Below are 21068 nucleotides of genomic sequence, written 5' to 3'. Positions count from 1 at the left end.
TGTGGTATTCCAGGATGTTGCAAAGCATAACCAGCCAAGGTATTTCATTGCTAATCTCGCCCATGCATACTCAGTTGATGGTGCTGCTATTCCGCTTCATGCTGTTCAGAGGGTGTTTGGGAAATTGATCATTCAGTGCATGGTGCCGTTCTGGCCGTTCTGGCCGTTCTCAGCTCCAATGGTAGTCAAAGCGCCATGGTCGCCATTTATGTTGTTTGAGATCAAGGGTGATGCAGCCCATCTCAGTCCAATCCCTTGGCTATTTTTCTGTGGTTATGCAGCCCCTGTGCACTTGAAGACATCACTCTCAGTGAATACCATGCTTGCGGACTCCACACAGCTTTGTTTTGGTTTATGGTCGCCGTTCTATTTATGTTGGTTTGCTGTGCAGAGTAGCGGAAGCGTGGTGCAAATCCTTGTGTGGCCAATCCTTATGCATGAGAATTCAGCTGCTGCTATGGAGCATTTGCCGGTTTCAGTTCAACATCAGGGCAAATCGTTAAATCCTCGTGCAGTTTTTCACATGCCGTTACGTGTCCTTTATGTGGTACCAAATTTCTATGGATGCAACAAGGTGAAGGTGCTTTCTGTTTTGCTGGTGATGTCCAAGCGTACTCTATCATACATGGTCCATAATGAGCTATGGCTGGGAGGTTATGTCATGTCTTTGTGGCCATCGTGGGTGCAGGGAGACTATCAACACCAACCATGGCCACCACCTGCAGAACTGAGGCTGACAATTTATGCTGCTGAGCTAGGGCCTGTACAATGGCCGTTGTTTGATATGCTTGAGAGGTTCTCTGTCATGTACCAGCTCGGTCAGATCTGGAAGCCCCCATGGCATGTACCACTTCAACAAGAAACCATCAAGCTGCAGCCCTCTCAGATAGTGGATGTCTTTGGTCAGAAGATACCCGAAACATCAGCCTGGCGTCTGGAACCGGCATGGCTTGTATGCACAATCCCACTAGAGTCAAGGCAACAAAAATGGGTTGGTGCTTCCACAGAGCATATCTGCAGTTTAATAGCTCTATGCATTGGTCAGGGTCTGTATACACAGAACACGAGTTTCTGTAGTTTGCTTGGGATCCCGGTGCTTCCATACTTCTCCATCGGCTTGGGGGCAAGCCGAATCTCAAGGAGAGGGGAATGTTAGGGATCAGCTATGGCTGGACCATCACGTGGCCCTGGACTTGCTATGGTTAGGCCGTCGCATGAGCCCAATTCAGACTCTGCCTGGATGGAAGCCTACAAAGGCAAGAGAGCAGGAGCAAAGTAGGCATCGAAGAATTATTCAAAAGACTTCCATCTCCTTCTACCTTCTACTGTTCTTCTTTCTTTCGAAGCCTCTCATTCTTGTACTTGGATTTCCTGCATCCAGTACCTTCTAGAACCTTCTAGGATCTTCCTCCTAGCATCGATTCCCCTGCTTGCTACCTTCTCCCAGATTCTATCTCATATTGTATGGAATCATAGTACCTGTGCTTATTGTGATTGTGTTGGATCAATCTGTGTTCTATCATCCAGAGTGTGTGCTGCTAACACGCCGCGACAGTGCGACACCGCGGTACCTCCAGCCCTCCACCACGGTGTCGCAGGCTGCTGGTTTAGGGCGTTCACAGCAGTGCTATCGAAGTCGACAGCTAACATGCCTATGGCCAGATGTGGAAGTAGCTAGGTGTTAGAATTAATTAATGAAATACCTTTTCTACCTAGATGTTTTTGATCGGTAGCCAGCATAAAAAAAGCAGCATGGGCCATGAGTTTCTGGCTTTCTCTCCTGCTTCGCAAGGCCACACTTGCATCGAACATAACTCGCTAGCTATTTGTTTTTACTCGTTCTCTCCCCTCCACATCAGTCCAAGGCCGCGTTTAGTTCGCCTCCTGAATCCGCGCCGCCGGAATTTCCAACACTGTCGATACACTGTAGTGTTTTGTTTTTATTTGATAATAATTGTCTAATCGTTGACTAATTAGGCTCAAAACGTTCGTCTCGTAAAGTACAACTAAATTGTGCAATTAGTTTTTGATTTCATCAACATTTAGTATTCCATGTATGTACCACAAGTTTGATGTGAGAAGAAATTTTCTTTTTGCATAGTGTCAAAGTTGGGAGTTTTGGTGGAACTAAACATGGCCCAAACCTACTTTCGAGCTTGTTCAGCCAGCAACATCGACGCCCGTTGAGGATGCCCTTAGTCAACTGCTGGATGATCAAGTGGCTGTTGTATAGCCAGAGTACTGACAAATCTGCATATGTCCGACTAGACGAAGGATGGAGAAGCAAGTCATGGACACGATCGGTGTCTCCTTCATTGTCGAATACCACTACAACATTTTTAATATTTAATTAGTTCTCTCTTATTTTAGGTTCACCATCACAGTGAAATATATTGCAGTATGGTTGACATGTTAAAACGAGTTTGATTTCTGAGATTTTCCCATGTGAACCCTACTTTATTATTCTTTTCATGTGCTATGCGAGTCATGAAAGGATGGGAGAACAAGCACTTTGTACACATCGATTAGTGCACTTCTAATGAATAGTTTAGTCGTCATTTCTAGAGGAGAGAGGTGTAATTTAGACTCAACCAACATGATGCATAGTTTTCAATAGAGTAAAATGCACCAACGGCCCTTAAACTTAGCACACGATGTCATCTAGGTCCCCAAACTCCTAAAATGCACATCCATATCCTTAAACTTAGTACATGGTACGTCACAGGTCCAAACGGGTCCAAATTAGACTTGTTTGCTAACGTGGTAGTCCACGCTAGCACCAGATACTAGACCAGCCCCTAAACTTGGCATAGTATGTCACCTAGGTCCCTAAACTTTCAAAACGCACATCCGAATACATAATTTAAAATATATAAAAATAGCATATATGATAAACATTTCAGTAACTAAATACATCAAGAATCAATAAAACTATAAATACTATTTACAATAAATAGTTTTAAACTAATATTATTAATATTATTAGATATTTTAAACTAACCTTTGTATATCATTAATAATATTTATTATATAATGTTATTAGGATAGAGATAATAAGTTTTAAATAATTTAAATGAAGCATATTTTTGTTATATTAAAGTGATATTATTTACATTACTAATTAGTAATAGAGATACATTATTTGTTGGGTATCCACAAATAAAAAGTACCCTGTAGAGTAGTCTAAAACTTATATCTATGATTAATTAGTAATGTAAATAATATCAACTTTAATTTAACAAAAAATATGCATCATTTAAACCATTTAAAACTTAGCTCTATAGCTAATAACATTGTATAATAATAATATTATTAATGATATATAAAGGTTAGTTTTAATAAGGGTAATTCATATTAATTTTATGTACTTTGATTATTCAATATATTGGTGAAATTATTTTATATTTTTTAACTATTTGTTGATAAATATTATTTATAGTTTTATTGATTTTTGATATATTAATATTGAAATGTTTATTGTATATGTTATTTTTTATATATTTTAAATTATATATGTAGATGTGCATTTTAAAAGTTTAGGGACCTGGGTGACACACTCTGCTAAATTTAGGGTTGGTCTAGCATCGCTGGTGCTAGGGACCCGTTTGGACCTGTGACGTACCATGTGCCAAGTTTAAAGACCTAAATGTGTATTTTAGGAGTTTGGGGACCAAGATGACACCCTCTGCCAATTAAGTTTAGGGGCTGCTGGCACATTTTACTCTTTTCAATAATAGTTTCCATAGAGAATAAAATTTAATTAGCACTTACATGCACTGCAAACAAGAAAGATCAGTTGTGGTAAAAGTAACCGTGTGGCATAATATACCGCTACATCTCTACAATGCTAGACCTTCAATGTTCACATATCAATGTGCAAACAAAATACTCCATTACTTTTACGAAGGTGTGTTGCTTCTTCGCTTAGCATCGAAAGCCTTCTCCTCTCTAAGGAAGAAATTGAGCGATTTGCATCCATAGAAGAGAAGAAAATAGAGGATCCATATAGCATCAAGAAGGGTGTCATAGCTCTTGAGGGGTTGCCTGATCGACAAATGGAAGAGATGATAAAAGCAGCAGACATATTAAAAGAAAACCCAGCAAACAGGGAACTTTTCTTTCATTATTTTCTCGTGATGAAACAAGGCGGGGTGGTTGCGCAAACAAATTTAGCTTCCGAAATCAAATTCACATGTGTGCAGGTATGCTACATGGTTCTTTTGTAAGTAGAAATGGCTAGCATAACTAGCATGTCTTTTGTATAGACTAATGATACTGCAGGACTGATACTAGCATGTCTTTTGTATAGACTAATGATACTGCAGGTCTCTGGAGTGTATTGAACTAGTAATACTAGCATGCCTTTTGGACCAGTGGTAGTGTATAATTGATACTAGCATGTCTTCTGTAAGCTAGTACAAACTAAGTTACATTAAATATTTGAACTTCTCTATTGCTGACTTGTTCTTCTTAAAATGTAATCGTCCCACATCTTCTTTGCTATTTCATCTCTCATATCATTCCCAGCTTGGCGTAAATTGTTAAATGCTCACATCATTACTGTATTGGTCATCTCCTTCCGGTACAACTTGCATGTTACTTTGATTGATATCTTCGGTGGCACCATGCGGCAATGACACATATATCTCCATTGTATAGCCGTATAAAATTATGAGTTACACAACAAGCTACAGAGATATCAACTTGTGTGTCAATATCATATAATGATGCAGCCTTCAGTATGGGGTAGTACCTCGTTTTCAATATACCAATAATTCTCTCTATATGATTTCGGAGTTGAACATGTCATAGATTGAATAATTCCTTATGATTTTGTGGTTGTTGTCTAGCCCTTCCCTGTTCTTGTAGATAGTATCTAATTCCACAATATGGAGCAAGAAATTTTGGTGTGTTAGCATAGCCTGCATCTACTAGATAGAATTTACCGGGAGGGACACTAAATACATGGTTAAATGCATCTCTTGTATCAGAAGCAGACCCTCCCAACCATCATGCACATGCACAAACTTTAGATCAAAGTCATGTGCGACCATCATGTTTTGTGATAGAACCTTGTGATAGACCATCATGTTTTGGTGGCTACAATGCACGAACAGTATCAGACCAGTTCCTTCAAAAAAAATAGTATCAGACCAGGAAAGAAAGCAACGACTTCTAGTGTGTACCAACGACTACTTTGTTCACTGAAAAATGTGAAGATTCAAATTTGTTTCATGCAATCCAAACGGTTCAAATTTTTTAATACTATGGTTTGCTATCTTATAGTTTCCCACTTTTCACTTTCCTCTGTTCCTGCATTCCCTACCATTCCTCTGTTTTTGCATTCCTTGTTCCAAACGGGCCCTCAGGGTGTGCCTTTGGAGCACACGAAGAGCCAATTCCTTTCCTTCAGAATATTGTAGGTAGATGCTCATTTTACAGCAAACCAAACATCCACTCTGATATTTGGTTTTTCTTTCCCTCGGATGCTCAAGACAGTGCATATTAAAGGCATGTTTGGATCCATTAATACTAAAAATTAGCTAGCTAATAGTTATAGCTACTCATTTTTAGCTTTCTAATTTTTATCAGGAAGCTGGTTGGGTCCACCTGCTAATATGTGGTTGGATAGTGAATTGAAGCTGCATATGAACTATTAGCACCTATTAGCAACCTCAAACCTGCTAATGGAACTAATAGTTAGCAGCCCTCCAGTTAATAATTAGGATCTGTTTGGATCCACTAGTACTAATTTTATCTGCTAATTTTTAGTGCTAATGGATCAAACAGACTCTAAGAAGAGATGGAGCCACAGAGGTTAATGGTTATAAAATGGGGAGTCAGTACAGAGAGCCGAAAGCAGGAGTCCAGTAGAATAATGCAAAGTGCATGACTTTTTACTGTATAGTGAGAAGATAAAGACCATGGTTAGAAAAAGATTTAATGAAAAATGCTTTAAAACGTTACGTTTTATGTTGGTTTTCCATGTTATTAGACAAATTTAATTATGCATATTTACAGCCTACTTTGAACAGAAAGTAAATAATACTTCACTTGTTGTACTTTAACTCCTGCATTCCAAATGGCTGCTCCTTCAATTGTCTTATGTTTTACATCCTCATTCCTTTCTTGTTCATACGTTTTCTATCATTATTCCTATGGTTTCCGTTCCTATGTTTCAACACACCCTTAACCTTTTACTCCATCCACACAAACTTGTGCTTGCCAACAGTTATGCGCTTTTTTAACGTGTGCACCAGAATGAATGTGCACACAGAAAATACGACATACTTGACATAAATGAATATTGTTCTGGATTTATTATGTCCCAATTTCTCTCTAGATGTTTCTCATATTTTTTTAAAAGCTTAAAGGTACTTTTCATTGTTTAAAATCCTTATTAGGTGTTTATCAAAAACTTATTTAAAATAATAATGATAAAAGCACCCTGAAACCACTTCTAAGGCCAATGAGTTTCATAGGCATTAAATATGCTGACATAGCACTGTATTGATGAAGAGAGATGATGAAAGTTTCATAGAAGTAGAGCGAGTTTCATGCATGGAGATAAAACTCTTCTGCACTTTTTCAAAATATGAGTGTGTTGGAAACTGAGCCATGAAACCCCCATCAAGAGTAGCCTAACCGGATGGGGTGTTAATTTAAATGATTTTAAAAGTTAATTGGGATGATGATTTTAGAGTTCAAGTAGGAAACATTCAAAGCAAAAAAAAGTACCTTTTCATTTAGTTTCTCTCGTGTGTAGGCCCTGTTTGTAAGCCAAAAGCTAGTGAGCGTTTGGGCTTTGGCTTTTAGAAAGTTCAAAAGCTGAAGGAAGCCAGAGCCGTAGCTCGGATGGTGTGCTCTCCCAGTGCGTAGGCCACCGGTCACAAGTTCGAGCGCTGCTCGCCTCGTGATTTCCTATTGGGTTTTCCCTCATAATAATTTCCAGTTGCCTTGCACGAATAAGTCATCAATGTCATACCTTTTAGACGTGTTCTCCTGTCTCTAGATATAGGTCGTAGGTCTTAGGCATTAGGGCTGTGAGTGGGTTATATGTGCATGTAGCCATACAGTGTATGGGTTAATGCGTTAGTTCAGATACTATAACTTTAATCGTTGAGGCAAAAAAAAAAAAAAGCTGAAGTCCAAAAGCTTAATCGAAAGTTGAGGCAATACAGAAAAGATGAAGTCCGAAAGCTTAAAAAAAAGCCCAAACAAATAAGGCAACATATCATGTGCAAACCAAATAACATGTGTAAACTTGAAAACTACCAATCAGGACCACCAGATGCTGATCCAATGAATGGGGTGAGATGTGGGACTTTTTTGTGCTTAAACCCCCCACCCGCCATCCTTTTTTTTATGTTTAAGTCCTCTCACCCTATCCATTAGATCAGCATCCAATGGTTCTAATGGGTAGTTTTTAAGTTTACATAGATAAGTCGCCGACAAATAAGCCCGTAGACCTTTGCACCTGATATGATAAGTCGCCGACAAATAAGCCCGTAGACCGAGTAATACGTTGGCCCAAGCTTGAACGTACACTAACACATTACTGACTAGGTCCGGCCCAACTGGAGCACAACACCGAACCTAACACGTCCCCTTCTCTCCTTCTCGGTTTCTTTCGTGCGAGGGAGGCCAAAGCCGAGGAAACAAAACGATATACGAATCCGATACGCCGCTCCCCTGAATCGAGACCACCACCGCTCCGCTCCGCCTCACCTCGCCGACTAGGGTTTTTGTCGCCGCGGATCTCGCCGTCCCCGCCATGGACGCCTCGCACACGGGCTCCTCCTCCGCCGCCGGCGAGGCCCCGACCACCGGGGAGCACCGGATGGGCACCACCATCGTCGGGGTCTGCTACGAGGGCGGCGTCGTCCTCGGCGCCGATTCCAGGACCAGCACTGGTAACGCCCTTTGGCTCCTATCGATCTGTGTATGCCGCAGGAGATCCTACCGCGGGTAGGGGTAGATTTGGCGCCGGGATGGCGTTGCGGGCCTAGGTTTCGCTTGGATCGTTGGAATTGAGGCGTGGCTGGCGATGTCAGCGGCCGTGACGTGTGCTGCCTTTCTACTTTGACTGTTAGGTTGATGATTAGTATACACTGGCGAGATTGGGCGAATTGGCCTGTTTGTTTCGCTGCTAGTCACTTAGTTGCGACTTGCGAGATAAGAAGGAATTTGGGTACTAGCCTCAGCCTATGTTGAGGGGAGTTGGCTCTCCTCTGCAGTCTGTTTAATTCTTCATATCATTGATGGATGTGTTTCGGCCTTTATTTCTGAAAGAAAAAGTTGTAGGATCCTACTCTGAGTTGTGCACTGTATTGCATATGATTAAACTAGAACTAACACCCACTGTTACAAGTTTTTTTTTTTTTGGCCATGTTAACTGTGATCATAGTTCTTATGGAAATGTTAAATGTACGATGGCTCAGATTAGATTATGTGCTCGCTTTGGTTCAAGGATGAAATCCTGTTGATTAAAACGTGCCTCCTTAAGTTCTTGAAGAGTCAATACTCGTACTAGTCCAGAAAAATGATTTTGATCCTGTTTCCACCAAATAGATTTCATTAGTAAGCTGATATATTCTTTATTTATTTGGCCAAGTGCTAATATTTTTTTTTTTGTTGCCTGCTCCAACTCAGGAATGTATGTAGCCAACCGTGCTTCAGACAAGATTACTCAACTGACAGACAATGTGTATGTCTGTCGCTCTGGATCTGTAAGTGTCGTTGTCTTCCAATGTTATTGTTGTATTAGGATGTTTGAGTAGGAACTTCTCATTTTGTCCCTTAGACAAGTCATTAATGGACACTCCTTGATGGTAGACAGCTTATATACTGTTGAGCTGAACCAGTCAAACAACATAAGAGTTAGTAGTTATTCTCATTGCTGTTTTTATACCACCTTGTCTTGTTTTGTCTTATATAATAGAATCTCCTTTGCATGGTAGCCAGAGATGGCACATTCCTTTTTGCAAGTTTTTAGTTCACATGTTAAACTCTTGCTATTTTAATTTTATCACAGGCTGCTGATACACAAGTCATTTCGGACTATGTACGTTATTTCCTCCACCAACACACGTAAGTTTGTTCTTCATACACAACCTAGCATTAATCTCTCATTTGATAAATGAATATACTGAATGATACTTAACTTTGATAAATATGATGGTATACAATTACTTGAGATATTTGACATGCAAGGTAGCTGATGCTAAAGTTACCCTTCTGTGCAGAATCCAGCTTGGACAACCAGCTACTGTTAAAGTTGCAGCCAACTTGATTAGGTTGCTAGCTTATCAGAACAAGGTATGTTCCATAGCATTCCAGCACAGACTGTTAAAACGCTCTTTTACTTTCCTCATTGATAAGCACCTGGTGTCCGAATTTGATGTTAAACTCTTGTTGAACTACAAAAATGAATGTTTGTTATTGATATCCAGAACATGTTGCAAGCTGGCATGATTGTTGGAGGATGGGATAAGTATGAGGGAGGCCAAATTTTCTCGGTCCCTCTTGGTGGAACGATCTTGAAGCAACCATTTGCAATTGGAGGTATAATTTTGCCCATAAAGTTGCATTGTTCCCTTCTTTCAAGTCAGTATTTCAATGCTACTTCCATTATTCTCTTTGCTGTGACATACCTTTTGTGCTATGGCTAGTGATCTAGTAATTAAATCACTTACTGTTTGAGTTGTACATGATATCTGAGTGTTCATACTCTAAATCTTGTTATTATGAAAAAAAAAACTTGCTTTGCTGAGAAATGACCTTTACTTTTTTCTTGAGTGTATGCTACATCAGGTATTGTTTCTGACACAATGTTATCTCTGAATTGCAGGTTCAGGTTCCAGTTACCTATATGCCCTTCTTGATCATGAATGGAAAGAGGGAATGAGCCAGGAAGAAGCAGAGGTATGTCGCCAACTTCCTTCTTACTTAGAATCCTGGAATTGAGATGCTCTCTAGTGTAGTAGTATGACTGAAGGTTATTAATTGTGTAAAGCGAATAGAGTACAAAACTAGCCTCAGTGTTCCTAATATGTTTCTATTGTTCATATATACAGAAATTTGTGGTGAAGGTAGTTTCACTTGCTATGGCCCGTGATGGTGCTAGTGGAGGGGTTGTCCGTACAGTTACTGTAAGTTCTCTCTATTTTTGTGCAAATTTTCATGCTCAGTTCCCTCCAGAAACTGAAACGTAGCAATCACCTGAACTAGTTGGGTGTCATGGATTGTCTTATGATGGTTTTGGCACTTATATCTAGCATGATGCTTTTGATAGCTTTCGGAGTGAAACTCAATAAGCTGTAACTGAAAATTGTAGCTTTTGATCATTTAACTTCTTGTGTGGTGCTATACATTCTTCTGTCCATTAATAAAATTGATTGTAGTTTCAAAAAAAAAATGATTGTACCAAAATGAATTAGAACAAAGGTACAAGATCAATTGGAATGCGCCTTATCTCAATGCTGCTAGACTACTATACCATTTACTCTTCTGTTGATTCATTTGCTTGCTTACAACATCCACTCAGTGAATTCTATCTATTTGCTCAGTTTTCATTTTCTTGAGGTTTACCTTGTAAAAAAATTATGTTCAGTCTGCAAGAATGCAGTGACCTGCAATCTGTGCTTGTGTTTTGCCTATACTTATCTCTTACTCCCATTTCCTATGCTTGTGTTCTCTTGGCTTAACCTTTTTTAGATCAAAATAAACTCATTTGGTTACGCTGCAGATAAATGCCGATGGCGTGAAGAGGAATTTTTACCCTGGCGACAAGCTACCCCTGTGGCACGATGAGCTGGAGCCCCATAACTCTTTGCTTGATATTCTTGCTGCTGGGAACCCTGATCCCATGGTGCAGTGAATTTGCCCTCCACTTCATTTGTGAACTTTTCAGTGTATCTGACTTGTTCTTGATTTCAACCGAAGAATTGGAACAATTCCTGCTTAACTATTGTCACACCTGAGTATTTACATATTGTTATAACACCTTAGTAAATTCCTGTTTAGCTGAATGGTTGGTGTTTTGAGTTAATGTGTACTGGTTAGCGTGCTACTGCTGTGGTTGTATTTGGCGAGCATACAATTTCATCAGCCGCCAACTCATCATATGCGGCGATGCATCAGTAATGCATCCCTCGTAGCAGCCATTCTATATCTGCTACAAGAAGGCGTTCTGTCCTGCTTTAGTTGACGGACAGTCCCTTGCTGATGCTCTTTAGCTAGAACGTAAATATTAAGGTGACATGTGAATTGAAAATATACACGCTACAGTAATTAGTTTAATTGAGAGTTGCCTCAAGGAACATTAAACTCCCTTTACTGCCAGTAGCATGATTACGCAGAAACTATGATCCTGTACTTTTCAACTTGAGCACTCCCTCTTATCTCTTTTTAACTGTTCTTGTTTTTCGAGAAGTTAAACGAATTCAACTTTGACAAAATATATAAGGGTGTGCCCAGTGCAGAGAGCCTTACCCTCTCCTGTGCAATGCGACGAGACCAGAACCTTCCAGTCACAGGCGGTAAGACTTTACCGCTTGCACCAGGCCCACCCTTCTTTGACAAAATATATACAATACAAAAAAATAATATTTATATTACATAGTATCATTAGATAGATCATTCAATCTATTTTTATAATAAATTTATTTAGAGATACAAATGTTGCTAATATTATTTATAAATCTAGTCAAAGTTACCGAAGTTTGTTTGACTGGCACGAAAGCCATAGCGACAAATAATTAGGGATGGAGTATCCCTGAATGCATCAATTATTCGTAAAAGTAACTCTTCCCATGTCATCGTTACAGTCGAACTTACAGGCAATAATGTATACTACACGAAGTTAGTAGTGAAGCATTTGTACAGTTTAAATTCCATTGCGAAATTATTTTCATTTTCCATCATCAGTCAGCACTATATTTCAATTGGGCCTGGTAGAATGTGCATCCAATAAACGCAGCACATTTTCACCCGCCCTGTTTTCAGTTTCTGTCATGGGATATAGTACATCGGGTTAGGGAGCTTGAAAGACCGAGCACTCATGGAAGATCCCAGCAGGTCGCTCCATTGGTCGCCGGAGTTGCCTAGGATCCTGCAACCCTCTTCTTCCATTTCTTTCCTCTTTTCTGATTTGTAGACTGTAGCGGTTTTCTTGCGGTCACCTGCTGCCCTGTATATTGGGAAAAGACACATCTCAGGGTTCCAACATGAACAAACAATGAACGTTGAAGAATAGTACTAGGTCATACAAAGTGCGCAGGCGACAAATATGACCGAGTTTAGTTAGAAGATGTCAGGTTCAGTATTCAACCAAAAGGATTCTGACCCTTAACTAATAGTAGGTATTTCATGGCAGTAGATGGGCACGTTTGGTTCTCTCGCTGGCATATCTGGGCACAAAGCCCGAGCCCGTGAGCCCGGCACGGAGCCCGCTCTTTAGGCCCGGCCCAAGCCTGGCCCGGCCCGAAGGTTAATGGGCCCTGGCTGGCACGGCACGGGGTGCAGGCCGTGCTTGGGCCGAACCCTAGGCCCACAGGCCGGCACGGCACGGCCCGCAAGCAGGCAAGCAGGCCGGCGGCCCAAGAACCCTCCTGGCCTCCTCGGCTCCTCCCCGGCCGGCTCCCCATATAACCGAGACCCCCCCCTCCCCCGGCCGGCCCCTAACCCTAACCCCATTCGCCTCACCTCCCAACCGCAGTCCGCAGGCCGTAGCCGCACTCGACACCCTAACCCTAATCCCATTCGCCTCCCAACCGCAGCCGCACTCGACACCCACTCGGTCCATCTTCGCCTCCTCTCGTCGATCCATCTTCGTCGCCGGTGCGACCGTCGTCCTTGGATCCGGTGATATCGCCGCCGCTCCATCACCCTAACCCTAACCCCATTCGCCTCGCCTCCCAACCGCAGGCCGCAGCCGCACTCGACACCCTAACCCTAATCCCATTCGCCTCCCAACCGCAGCCGCACTCGACACCCGCTCGGTCCATCTTCGCCTCCTCTCGTCGATCCATCTTCGTCACCGGTGCGACCGTCGTCCTTGGATCTGGTGATATCGCCGCCGCTCCATCACCTCTCCGGCTCTCCCTGAGTTCCCTGCTCCCTCAGTCCATCTCCGTCTTCCTTTTTACTCCTTCTCCTCTGTTTGTCGATGAACATGTGAGTCCGCCTCCCCGTCTCTCTTGCACCGTCGCTCGCCGTCCTTCTTAATCCCGTCTTGCCCTTGTGTGGCCCTCGTCTTCTCCGGCGCCGGGCTCCGGTTGCTCAGGCAAGTCCATCCCCATTCGTAACCCTAACCCTAGCCCCTAGATCTATACGTTTCTCAGTGTTTTGATTCTGTTTTTGGGATCATTTTCTCATCCGGCTCCGGTTGCGCAGGCAAGTCCATCCCCATTCGTAACCCTAACCCTAGCCCCTAGATCTATACGTTTCTCAGTGTTTTGATTTTGTTTTTGGGATCATTTTCTCATCCTTTTCTTCTTTGCGTGTTCTTTTTCTTTGCAGGTCTGCTGCCGATGCCTCGTCGTCAACTAGCCTTGGCGTAGACGGACGACGGGCAATGGCACCGCGGCCAAGCCGTAGCCGCGCACCGTTGAGGAACGGTGCTGGAGTTCAGCCGTCCGCGGCCGAGGGCCCCATGGCGTGTGACTCGCAGGGCGACGGTGCCATGTTCCCTGTGACTGGCGACGATGACTTGGTCGCGGCTGGGCTGTCCCCAGAGCACGACGACGACGGCCGTGACCCCTTTGCGGTGTTTGATGACGCCACCCGCGGGACACAGCCGGCGATCGACGTCGATGCCGTCGATGCAGGGGCAACGGGGACAGGGACGGTGGACTCCAACACCCACTCCAACTACACTGGTGTTAATGGTAATGCTGATGGTAATGGTACTCGTACTCCTTCCTCTGGTGCTGTTTCTGGACTTGGTAAGCGCAAGTCTCAGTGCTGGGGTGACTTTGAGGAGGTTTATGAGAAGATTAATGGTGTCGATGTGCGTGTTAGAGCTATATGTAAGATGTGTAGAACTGTGTTGAGTGCTAGATCTACTGCTGGTACTGGTCACATTCTTAGGCACCAAAAATCTTGCAAACAGAAACTTAATAATGCTTCTAGGGTTCAGTCCCGACTAGCTTTTAATGCTGATGGGTCTTTGCATAATTGGAACTATGATCCTGCTGTTGCTAGAACTGAACTGTGTAGATTGATTGCTAGGCTTGATCTTCCTCTTGGTTTTGGTGACACTGATGCATTTGAGGAATATATTAAAAATTCTCATAACCCAAGATTTGTTAGATCATCTAGAAGAACCACCACTAGAGATCTGGATAAGTTATTTGCTGAACGTCGTGCTATGATTAGGAACTGTGTGCATGCTTCTGCATCTGTTGCTTTGACTTCTGACATATGGTCTGGTAATGCTAAAGAGGATTACATATCTGTTGTTGCTCACTATGTGAATGCTGATTGGGAATTGCAAAAGAAGATTGTTGGTCTTAGGTTGATTCAAGTTAAGCATTCTGGTGAAAACATTTCTGCTTCCATTGCATCTGTTGTTGAGGAGTATGGCTTGGTTGATAAAATCTTTTCTATCACTTTAGATAATGCATCTTCTAATGCTAAGGCTATGGAAACTTTGACACCCATGTTTGCTGGTTATCTTGGTTGTGATCCTGCACCTGATGATCCTGCACCTGGTTACAGTCTTGTGCATCAACGCTGTGCTTGTCACATTATTAATCTGATAGTCAAATCTGGACTAAAAAGAATCAAACCTTATATAGAGGATTTTAGAACTGCAATTAATTTCTTGAACTCCTCTAATCAAAGAATTGCTATGTTTAGAAACTACTGTGAAGCTAAAGGTATGAGACCTAGAAAATTTGGCTTAGACATGGATGTTAGATGGAATGCTACTTATCTCATGCTAAAACACTTGGTTCCTTACAGTGAAGTATTTTCTGTGTTCATAAATTCAAATTATGGTTCTGCACTGTTGTCTTCAGCCCATTGGCACGTGGCTGGGAAAATATTGGAGTTCCTAGAAGTATTTTATGACTCTACTGTTACACTGTCTGGTGTTTATTATCCTACCAGTCCTCTTGTGCTGCACCATGTTCTGGAGATTGCAACTCATTTGCATGCATGTGAAAGAGATGTTAATCTTAGACCCTTTGTGTACCCTATGCAACATAAATTTCTCAAGTATTGGAAGGACATTCCTCTCTTATACTCATTTGCATTCATTCTTGACCCTAGAGCTAAGCTGAGAGGTATGCAAAGGGTCCTCCATTTACTTACTGAATATACTGGTACTGATTACACTACTTACTATGCTGATTTGAAAACTGAGTTGCATAAAATGTTTGAGAAATATTTGAGAAAGTTTGGTGCAACCAGGTCTAAAGGGTTGCTGGTCCTACCCCACCCACTGGTAAGAGAAAACAGGCTTGGGGGGTAATTTTTGGAGGATCAGGTCTGCCTGGTCCTTCCAGTGGCACTGCCTGTTCTTCTTCTCACTCTACTGCTTCTGAACTTTCAAGCTATTTGGACAGCGACTGCATAACTGCTTATGAGGATGGTTTTGACATTCTTCTGTGGTGGAAGGACCACAAACTAACCTATCCTATCCTGGCTATTATGGCCAGAGATATTATGTCAGTTCCTGTTTCCACTTGTTCTTCAGAGTCTTGTTTCAGCTTAGCAGGGAGGATCCTAGAAGAACGGCGCCGGAGCTTGAAACCAGAACATGTTGAGATGCTGACCTTGTTGAAGGACTGGGAGCTAGGAGAGAAGAGGGAACAACATGAAGCTGCTGATACCAAGGAAATTGAAGATGCATTCGAGAATCTGTTCCTGGATGAACCAGAAGGTGAAGATGATGGATCTGGTGGCTGACAGTGGCATTGGTTGGCTGGGAGTGTTGGAGTACTTTTGTGTGAGTTGAGAGTGGATGTGTCCCTCACTCACTTGCTTAGTTTTCATTTGAACCTTTGAACAATGGTCTGTAATAACTATGTAAGATTAAGACATTTGGAGCTGGCTGCACTCTTTTTTCCTGCCTAGGGTTTCTCACAAGGATGAGTTTTACCTAGGTAGGTTTTTAATGAGGCAGCATTGCACAAAACAGCTCTTTTTGATATTTGAATGGATTGAGATGTTTATTTGGAGGTGTTTTAGATTTAACGGGCTGTGGGCTGGCACGACCTGTTATTTTTGCCGTGCCTCACGGGCCAGCACGGCACGAAAAATGGCCCACAGGTCCGTGCCTGGGCCGAAGGCCAGGCCCGCAGGCCGATGCGGCAGGGCACGGCGTGCCTCCATGGCCCGATAGCCATCGTGCCGGGCCGGCCCGTGACCGTGCCGTGCCGGGCCGGGCCGGCCCGATGCCCAGGTATACTCGCTGGGTACTATTTAACCTTGTCCAGCAAAGGTCCTGAATGAGGCTGGCCGTTTGGTTCTTTGCCCTAGTCACCTTGGAGCTTGTGCAAGCTAGTTTTGGCTTGCTCATGAGAGAGAGCGAAATCGGCTCGCTGGCCTGGGCGAGGTCTCGATTTCCGTGTAAGCAGGCGAGGCGAGGTGCAGCAAAAGAACCAAATGTCCCCGTACTTTTGGACATGGTCATCAACAGCATAGTGGTATCAAATATCTGGATCTTAAGCACCTAATCAGAATTGAGTGCAACAGAACAGTAACAACTTAATCTGCTTATATATGATAATGCTAGTGCATTGCTGTGGGCGGTGATGTTGTAATGTGTTTTGGGAGTTTAAATTCTTAGCATTAGACTATACTCCTTATTAATAAGTCATTGTAATACATCTCTTATTCACACAGGCTATGAAGAACACTACAAGCAACTGAATTATTCATGAAACATTTTTTTATCAGACATTCAGACTAATTATTCTGAAGAACCAACAGGCAATGTAACAAACACAAAAACTAGCACACAAGATTGAAGCACGTGCTTGGAACGGTAGGAATCGACTGAAACTAATGTGCGAGGTGTACCTGAGTATGAGCTTTTCCCAGTCATGGAACCCCTGTTTGTTGAGGTTCTCCACCGTGACGCCTCGGTGCCCCTCACTTCTGCCCGTGAGCAGGAAGGTCTTGAATCCGAGCTCGCGAACCTCATTGTACAGCCTTAAGCTGGAGGGGATGGCGGCCGCCTCGCCCCTCTCCACCCACTCGTCAAACTTGTGGTGGTCGAACAACTCAGCCCTGCGGATTAAATTTAAAATCAAGCACGACATGTGAGACCACTACCAAATTCCGATGGAGCAGCTGATGCCTACCACTAATTCGTTGCGGTTTCGTGCGTAAAGGTTTTTTTTCTCTCCTTTTGGTACGACGTACCGAAAGGCGGAATTGAATGCGCAATGTGATCGATACCTAACAAACAAATTTCTGTGGAATTTCGTGAGTAAATTTCTGCCATTTTTGTGGACGTGGGGATGCGAGAGCGTGAGGTGGAGACGGACACGGACACGGAGGAGAGGAGAGGAGAGGAGAGGAGGAGAGCTCACCCGTAGCCGTGCTCGGCGTAGTACGGGAGGTTGGAGAGCAGCGTCTCGTCCACGTCGAACACCCAGGCGTCGCGTCCATCGTCGCCGAGCGGCAAAGCCGCGCGCGCGTAGGCGGCGGACTCCCGCGCGACGAGCTCGAGGTCGGAGCGGTAGGCGGCGCCCGTGACGTAGTCCCGCACGTGCTGCGCGCACTCCGCCGGCACCGCCTTCCACGGCGCGAGGTTGTTGGCCTCCGCCGCGAGCCGCCAGCTGGCGCAGCGCACGTCCGGCGGCACGTCGTCGGCGTCGGCGTCGTGCTCCTCCGCGGCCCGCGCCGACGGGAGCTCGATGACGAGCGGCCGCGGCAGGAGGTGCTGCTGCTGCTCCGCCGCCGCCTCGGACACGCCCTGCGCTGGCGCCGCCGGGTCCGCCTCTGCCTCGGAAGCTCCGACGGCGAGGGGCGTGGCGAGCAGGAGGAAGAGGAGGAGCGTGGCGAGCAGGTGGGCGAGGCCGCCGCGCGCCATGTCCCGGCTTGCTATCACCGCGCGGGGGCGGGTCGTCGTGGGGGCCCCCGGCGTCGGGGAGCAGGCAGGCAGGCGCGGGGGTGGGAAGGCGTGCGGCGGGGGGCGACACGGGCGGTAAATAGGCGGGGGGTGATGACAGCGATGGTAGCGCGAGGCAGGAGAATGCGTGTGGCTCCCGGCGACTTCGGGAGGAAGAGCGGGCAATGGCCGGTGGAGACGGGTTAAATAGGGAGGAGGAGCAGCGGACGGAGGAGGGAGGCGTCCTCTTCTCTTTTCGTCGTGTCTGGGGAAAGCAAAGAAAGGGCTGCGAGTCGGAGAAGAAGAGAAGAGGAGGATTCTTCGGGTCGGGGCAACAGTGTGGGGTGGGGTGGGGTTGGGACGGTGCTGACGTGCCGGCTACGGATTGGTTGTGTGCGCTGGTCGGGCGGGGCTCACAAGTCTTGGCGCCGTGTCGGCGTCGCTTCCGCGTGAAGCTGCTGCTAGTGGAGGCATAGAGATGTAGAGATATCGCATCTGTTCGGGAGGCCGTATCGTATCGTGGATTATTTACTGCTGGTTGGTTTGGTGTGAGAGAAAAACACTGTTTCTGGCTGGAAATTTACGATCGTTTACGAGTAAGCGAACAGGCTGCTAAATTCCAAATCTTTATTACCATAAAAGTGTAGAGTAGAAATCAAGCAATTTATGGTAAGTAAAAATACAACCAATAACTTTATCTTTGCACTATATAGGAAGGACAAAAGATCCATGAGGCAGCTAATCCAACAATCATCTAAGCCCTTGTTTAGTTCCTCTAAACTTCTAAAAAGTGCACTATACAAAAAGAAGATTTTCCGTCACCTCAAACTTACAGTACATACATGGAGTACTAAATGTAGACGAAATAAAAAACTAATTGCACAGTTTACTTTAACTTTGCGAGACGAATCTTTTAAACCTAATTAGTCAATGTTTAAACAATAATTCACAAATACAAGCGAAATGCTACAATAGGGAATCTTCACTGTGCAAAGTTCCACCTTCTAGAAGCGCAAGGGCGGGCTGCTCAAGAAAGCCTCCGAGCTCCACCTGCTCTGCGGCGCGCACGTCGCCATCGTCATCTTCTCCCATAAACAGGACGCGAACCCAAACCCTGTCGCCGCGGCGGCGCGTCCGGGCGGCAGACGCTCCTCCTCCACCAGGCGCAGGGGCGGCAACGTGTTCGCGATGGGCACCCCGTCCGTGGACCACTTGATGAGCCGCCTCGCCGCCGTCGTCCCGCTCGAGGAGGACGCCGCCGTCGCTGGGCGCGAGGGGGCGGAGGCGACCGCGCGGCGGAGGGACGAGGCCAGGGAGCTCGTGGACGCGGAGGAGGCGCGGATGAACTGATGAAGGCCGTCGCGGGCAAGGTGTGGCAGGCCACGGCCGTGGGGCGGTTCTGGTGGGAGGCGGACGTGGAGGCGCTCAGCGAGGCGGAGCTGCCCGAGTTCGGCGGCGCTCTCAAGCGGCTCAGGGACAATGTGCTGCGACGCCACGCCGACAAATTGGTGCCTCAGTAGTGTCAGGGCAGACACAAAACTGATCCTTCTGATTATTATTATTATTATTACATGTACGCTTAGCCTGTTTAGTTCCCTCCCAAAATACCAAAATTTTCAAGATTTTCCGTCACATCGAATCTTTAGACGCATGCATGAAGTATTAAATATAAATAAAAAATAAAACTAATTACACAGTTTAGACGAAATCCACGAGACGAATTTTTTAAGCCTAATTAGACTATGATTGAACACTAATTATCAAATAACAACGAAAACTGCTACAGTAACATTCCGCCAAAAATTTCGGACCTAAACCGGCCTAGCGGCATCGGGCAAACAAGGTGACGTACGGAGTACTAGGTAAATTCTTTGGCCCTCGTTTAGTTCCGCCGAATTGGCGGCGGCAGGATCACTGTACCGAAACTGTAGCTACAGTGTCGTTTTGTTTTTATTTGGTAATAATTGTCCAAACGTTGACTAATTAGGCTCAAAACGTTCGTTTCGCAAAGTACAACCAAATTGTGCAATTAGTTTTTGATTTCGTCAACATTTAATACTCCATGCATGTACCACAAGTTTGATATGACGAGGAATCTTCTTTTTACATAGTGTAAATTTTGAGATTTTGGTGTAACTAAACAGGCCCTTGGTCGGTGGGCGTCCCTAGCTGCTCTGGTGTGACCGACGCGATGGTCGGTGGGCAAGCATCACACCGTTGACGTGACTTATGGTATTTCTCTGTCCTGGCTGTTTGGCCGGATAGAGGCAAGTTAAGGAGACAGCGTACAGTTTGTTTCTCTTATAATCCGTATTTTTTAATTTATTTTTTTAGTTGAGTTATTATTTTTTCTCACGATAAATTAGATAGAACAGTGTTTTATTTTATTTTTTTTAAAGAAACGAACGGGCCCAACTAAGTGGAAGCTGACCGCACCACCGAAACGTAACCAAACAAAGCTATAGGCCATAGCTACCGGCAGGCGTGCTAGGAAGGCCTGCTCGTGCTACACTTGAAATTCCACGACCGTCGTTACACATTAAAGATATGAAGGCACGCCGAATCGGCGGCCTTCTAGGATGTCCACGTCAGTTCTTTTTGTTTGGTGCGTTAGATTAAAATTCCACGGCTCAGATGAGATAGATGAATCAGCTGCAACTATACTCATTAAATGAAGTACGGCGCCTGCTACATGGTGGTCGGCACGCATCCTCGCATGCCGCTAGGGCCATTGCTTGCATGCATGCAAAAGCTGCTCACACTTGCTTGCTTGACGAATAGCTGGTTGCCCGCAAAAAAAGCCCCGCCCTTCTCATCTCCCTCCAGTTCCATTGAATGCTCACGTTTCTCTCTCTTTTTCAGTCTCAGATGTCATCCGGCGAGGAGGCACCGGTGGAGGCCTGCTGCGGTGCTGCCTACACCGCTCCCCCACCGGCGAGGAGGCGTCATGGGACAGCAGCTTCGATGTCGGTGCCGGCTCTTCTAGCGTCCGCGTCCCTCC

The 21068-nt window shown here is 44.7% G+C and overlaps 2 protein-coding genes and 1 pseudogene across 2 annotated transcripts; 2 read left to right on the top strand and 1 right to left on the bottom strand.

Moving 5' to 3' along the window:
- Window positions 1–7630: 7630 nt before the first annotated feature.
- LOC136527768 (proteasome subunit beta type-6-like) lies at window positions 7631–11030 on the top strand. The gene is made up of 8 exons (XM_066520607.1): window positions 7631–7913; window positions 8653–8729; window positions 9035–9090; window positions 9246–9318; window positions 9453–9564; window positions 9851–9924; window positions 10077–10151; window positions 10748–11030. Exons 1-8 carry the CDS (start codon window positions 7775–7777, stop codon window positions 10877–10879), a joined length of 738 nt encoding a protein of 245 aa, XP_066376704.1. The 5' UTR covers window positions 7631–7774; the 3' UTR covers window positions 10880–11030.
- Window positions 11031–11734: 704 nt separating this feature from the next.
- On the bottom strand, window positions 11735–18359 carry LOC136527704 (acid phosphatase 1-like). Its single transcript, XM_066520513.1, has 3 exons — window positions 17547–18359; window positions 17032–17241; window positions 11735–12190 (listed from the first exon to the last, which is right to left on the bottom strand). Exons 1-3 carry the CDS (start codon window positions 18047–18049, stop codon window positions 12013–12015), a joined length of 891 nt encoding a protein of 296 aa, XP_066376610.1. The 5' UTR covers window positions 18050–18359; the 3' UTR covers window positions 11735–12012.
- LOC136525555 (agamous-like MADS-box protein AGL62) lies at window positions 18253–19587 on the top strand (annotated as a pseudogene).
- Window positions 19588–21068: the final 1481 nt, after the last annotated feature.

Source organism: Miscanthus floridulus, chromosome 19 (genome assembly GCF_019320115.1).
Source record: "Miscanthus floridulus cultivar M001 chromosome 19, ASM1932011v1, whole genome shotgun sequence".
Classification (NCBI taxonomy): Eukaryota; Viridiplantae; Streptophyta; class Magnoliopsida; order Poales; family Poaceae; genus Miscanthus; species Miscanthus floridulus.
The sequence above is the reverse complement of the archived record's forward strand: the minus strand, read 5'-3'. Positions and strand labels throughout refer to the sequence as shown.

Coding starts and splice junctions, on each gene's coding strand:
- LOC136527768 (XM_066520607.1), top strand. CDS start 7,775: ATGGACGCCTCGCACACGGGCTCCTCCTCCGCCGCCGGCGAGGCCCCG. Junction 8,730..9,034: donor ATGTCTGTCGCTCTGGATCT/GTAAGTGTCGTT, acceptor ATTTTATCACAG/GCTGCTGATACACAAGTCAT. Junction 9,565..9,850: donor GCAACCATTTGCAATTGGAG/GTATAATTTTGC, acceptor TCTGAATTGCAG/GTTCAGGTTCCAGTTACCTA.
- LOC136527704 (XM_066520513.1), bottom strand. CDS start 18,049: ATGGCGCGCGGCGGCCTCGCCCACCTGCTCGCCACGCTCCTCCTCTTC. Junction 17,242..17,546: donor TACGCCGAGCACGGCTACGG/GTGAGCTCTCCT, acceptor TTTAATCCGCAG/GGCTGAGTTGTTCGACCACC. Junction 12,191..17,031: donor TGGGAAAAGCTCATACTCAG/GTACACCTCGCA, acceptor CCCAATATACAG/GGCAGCAGGTGACCGCAAGA.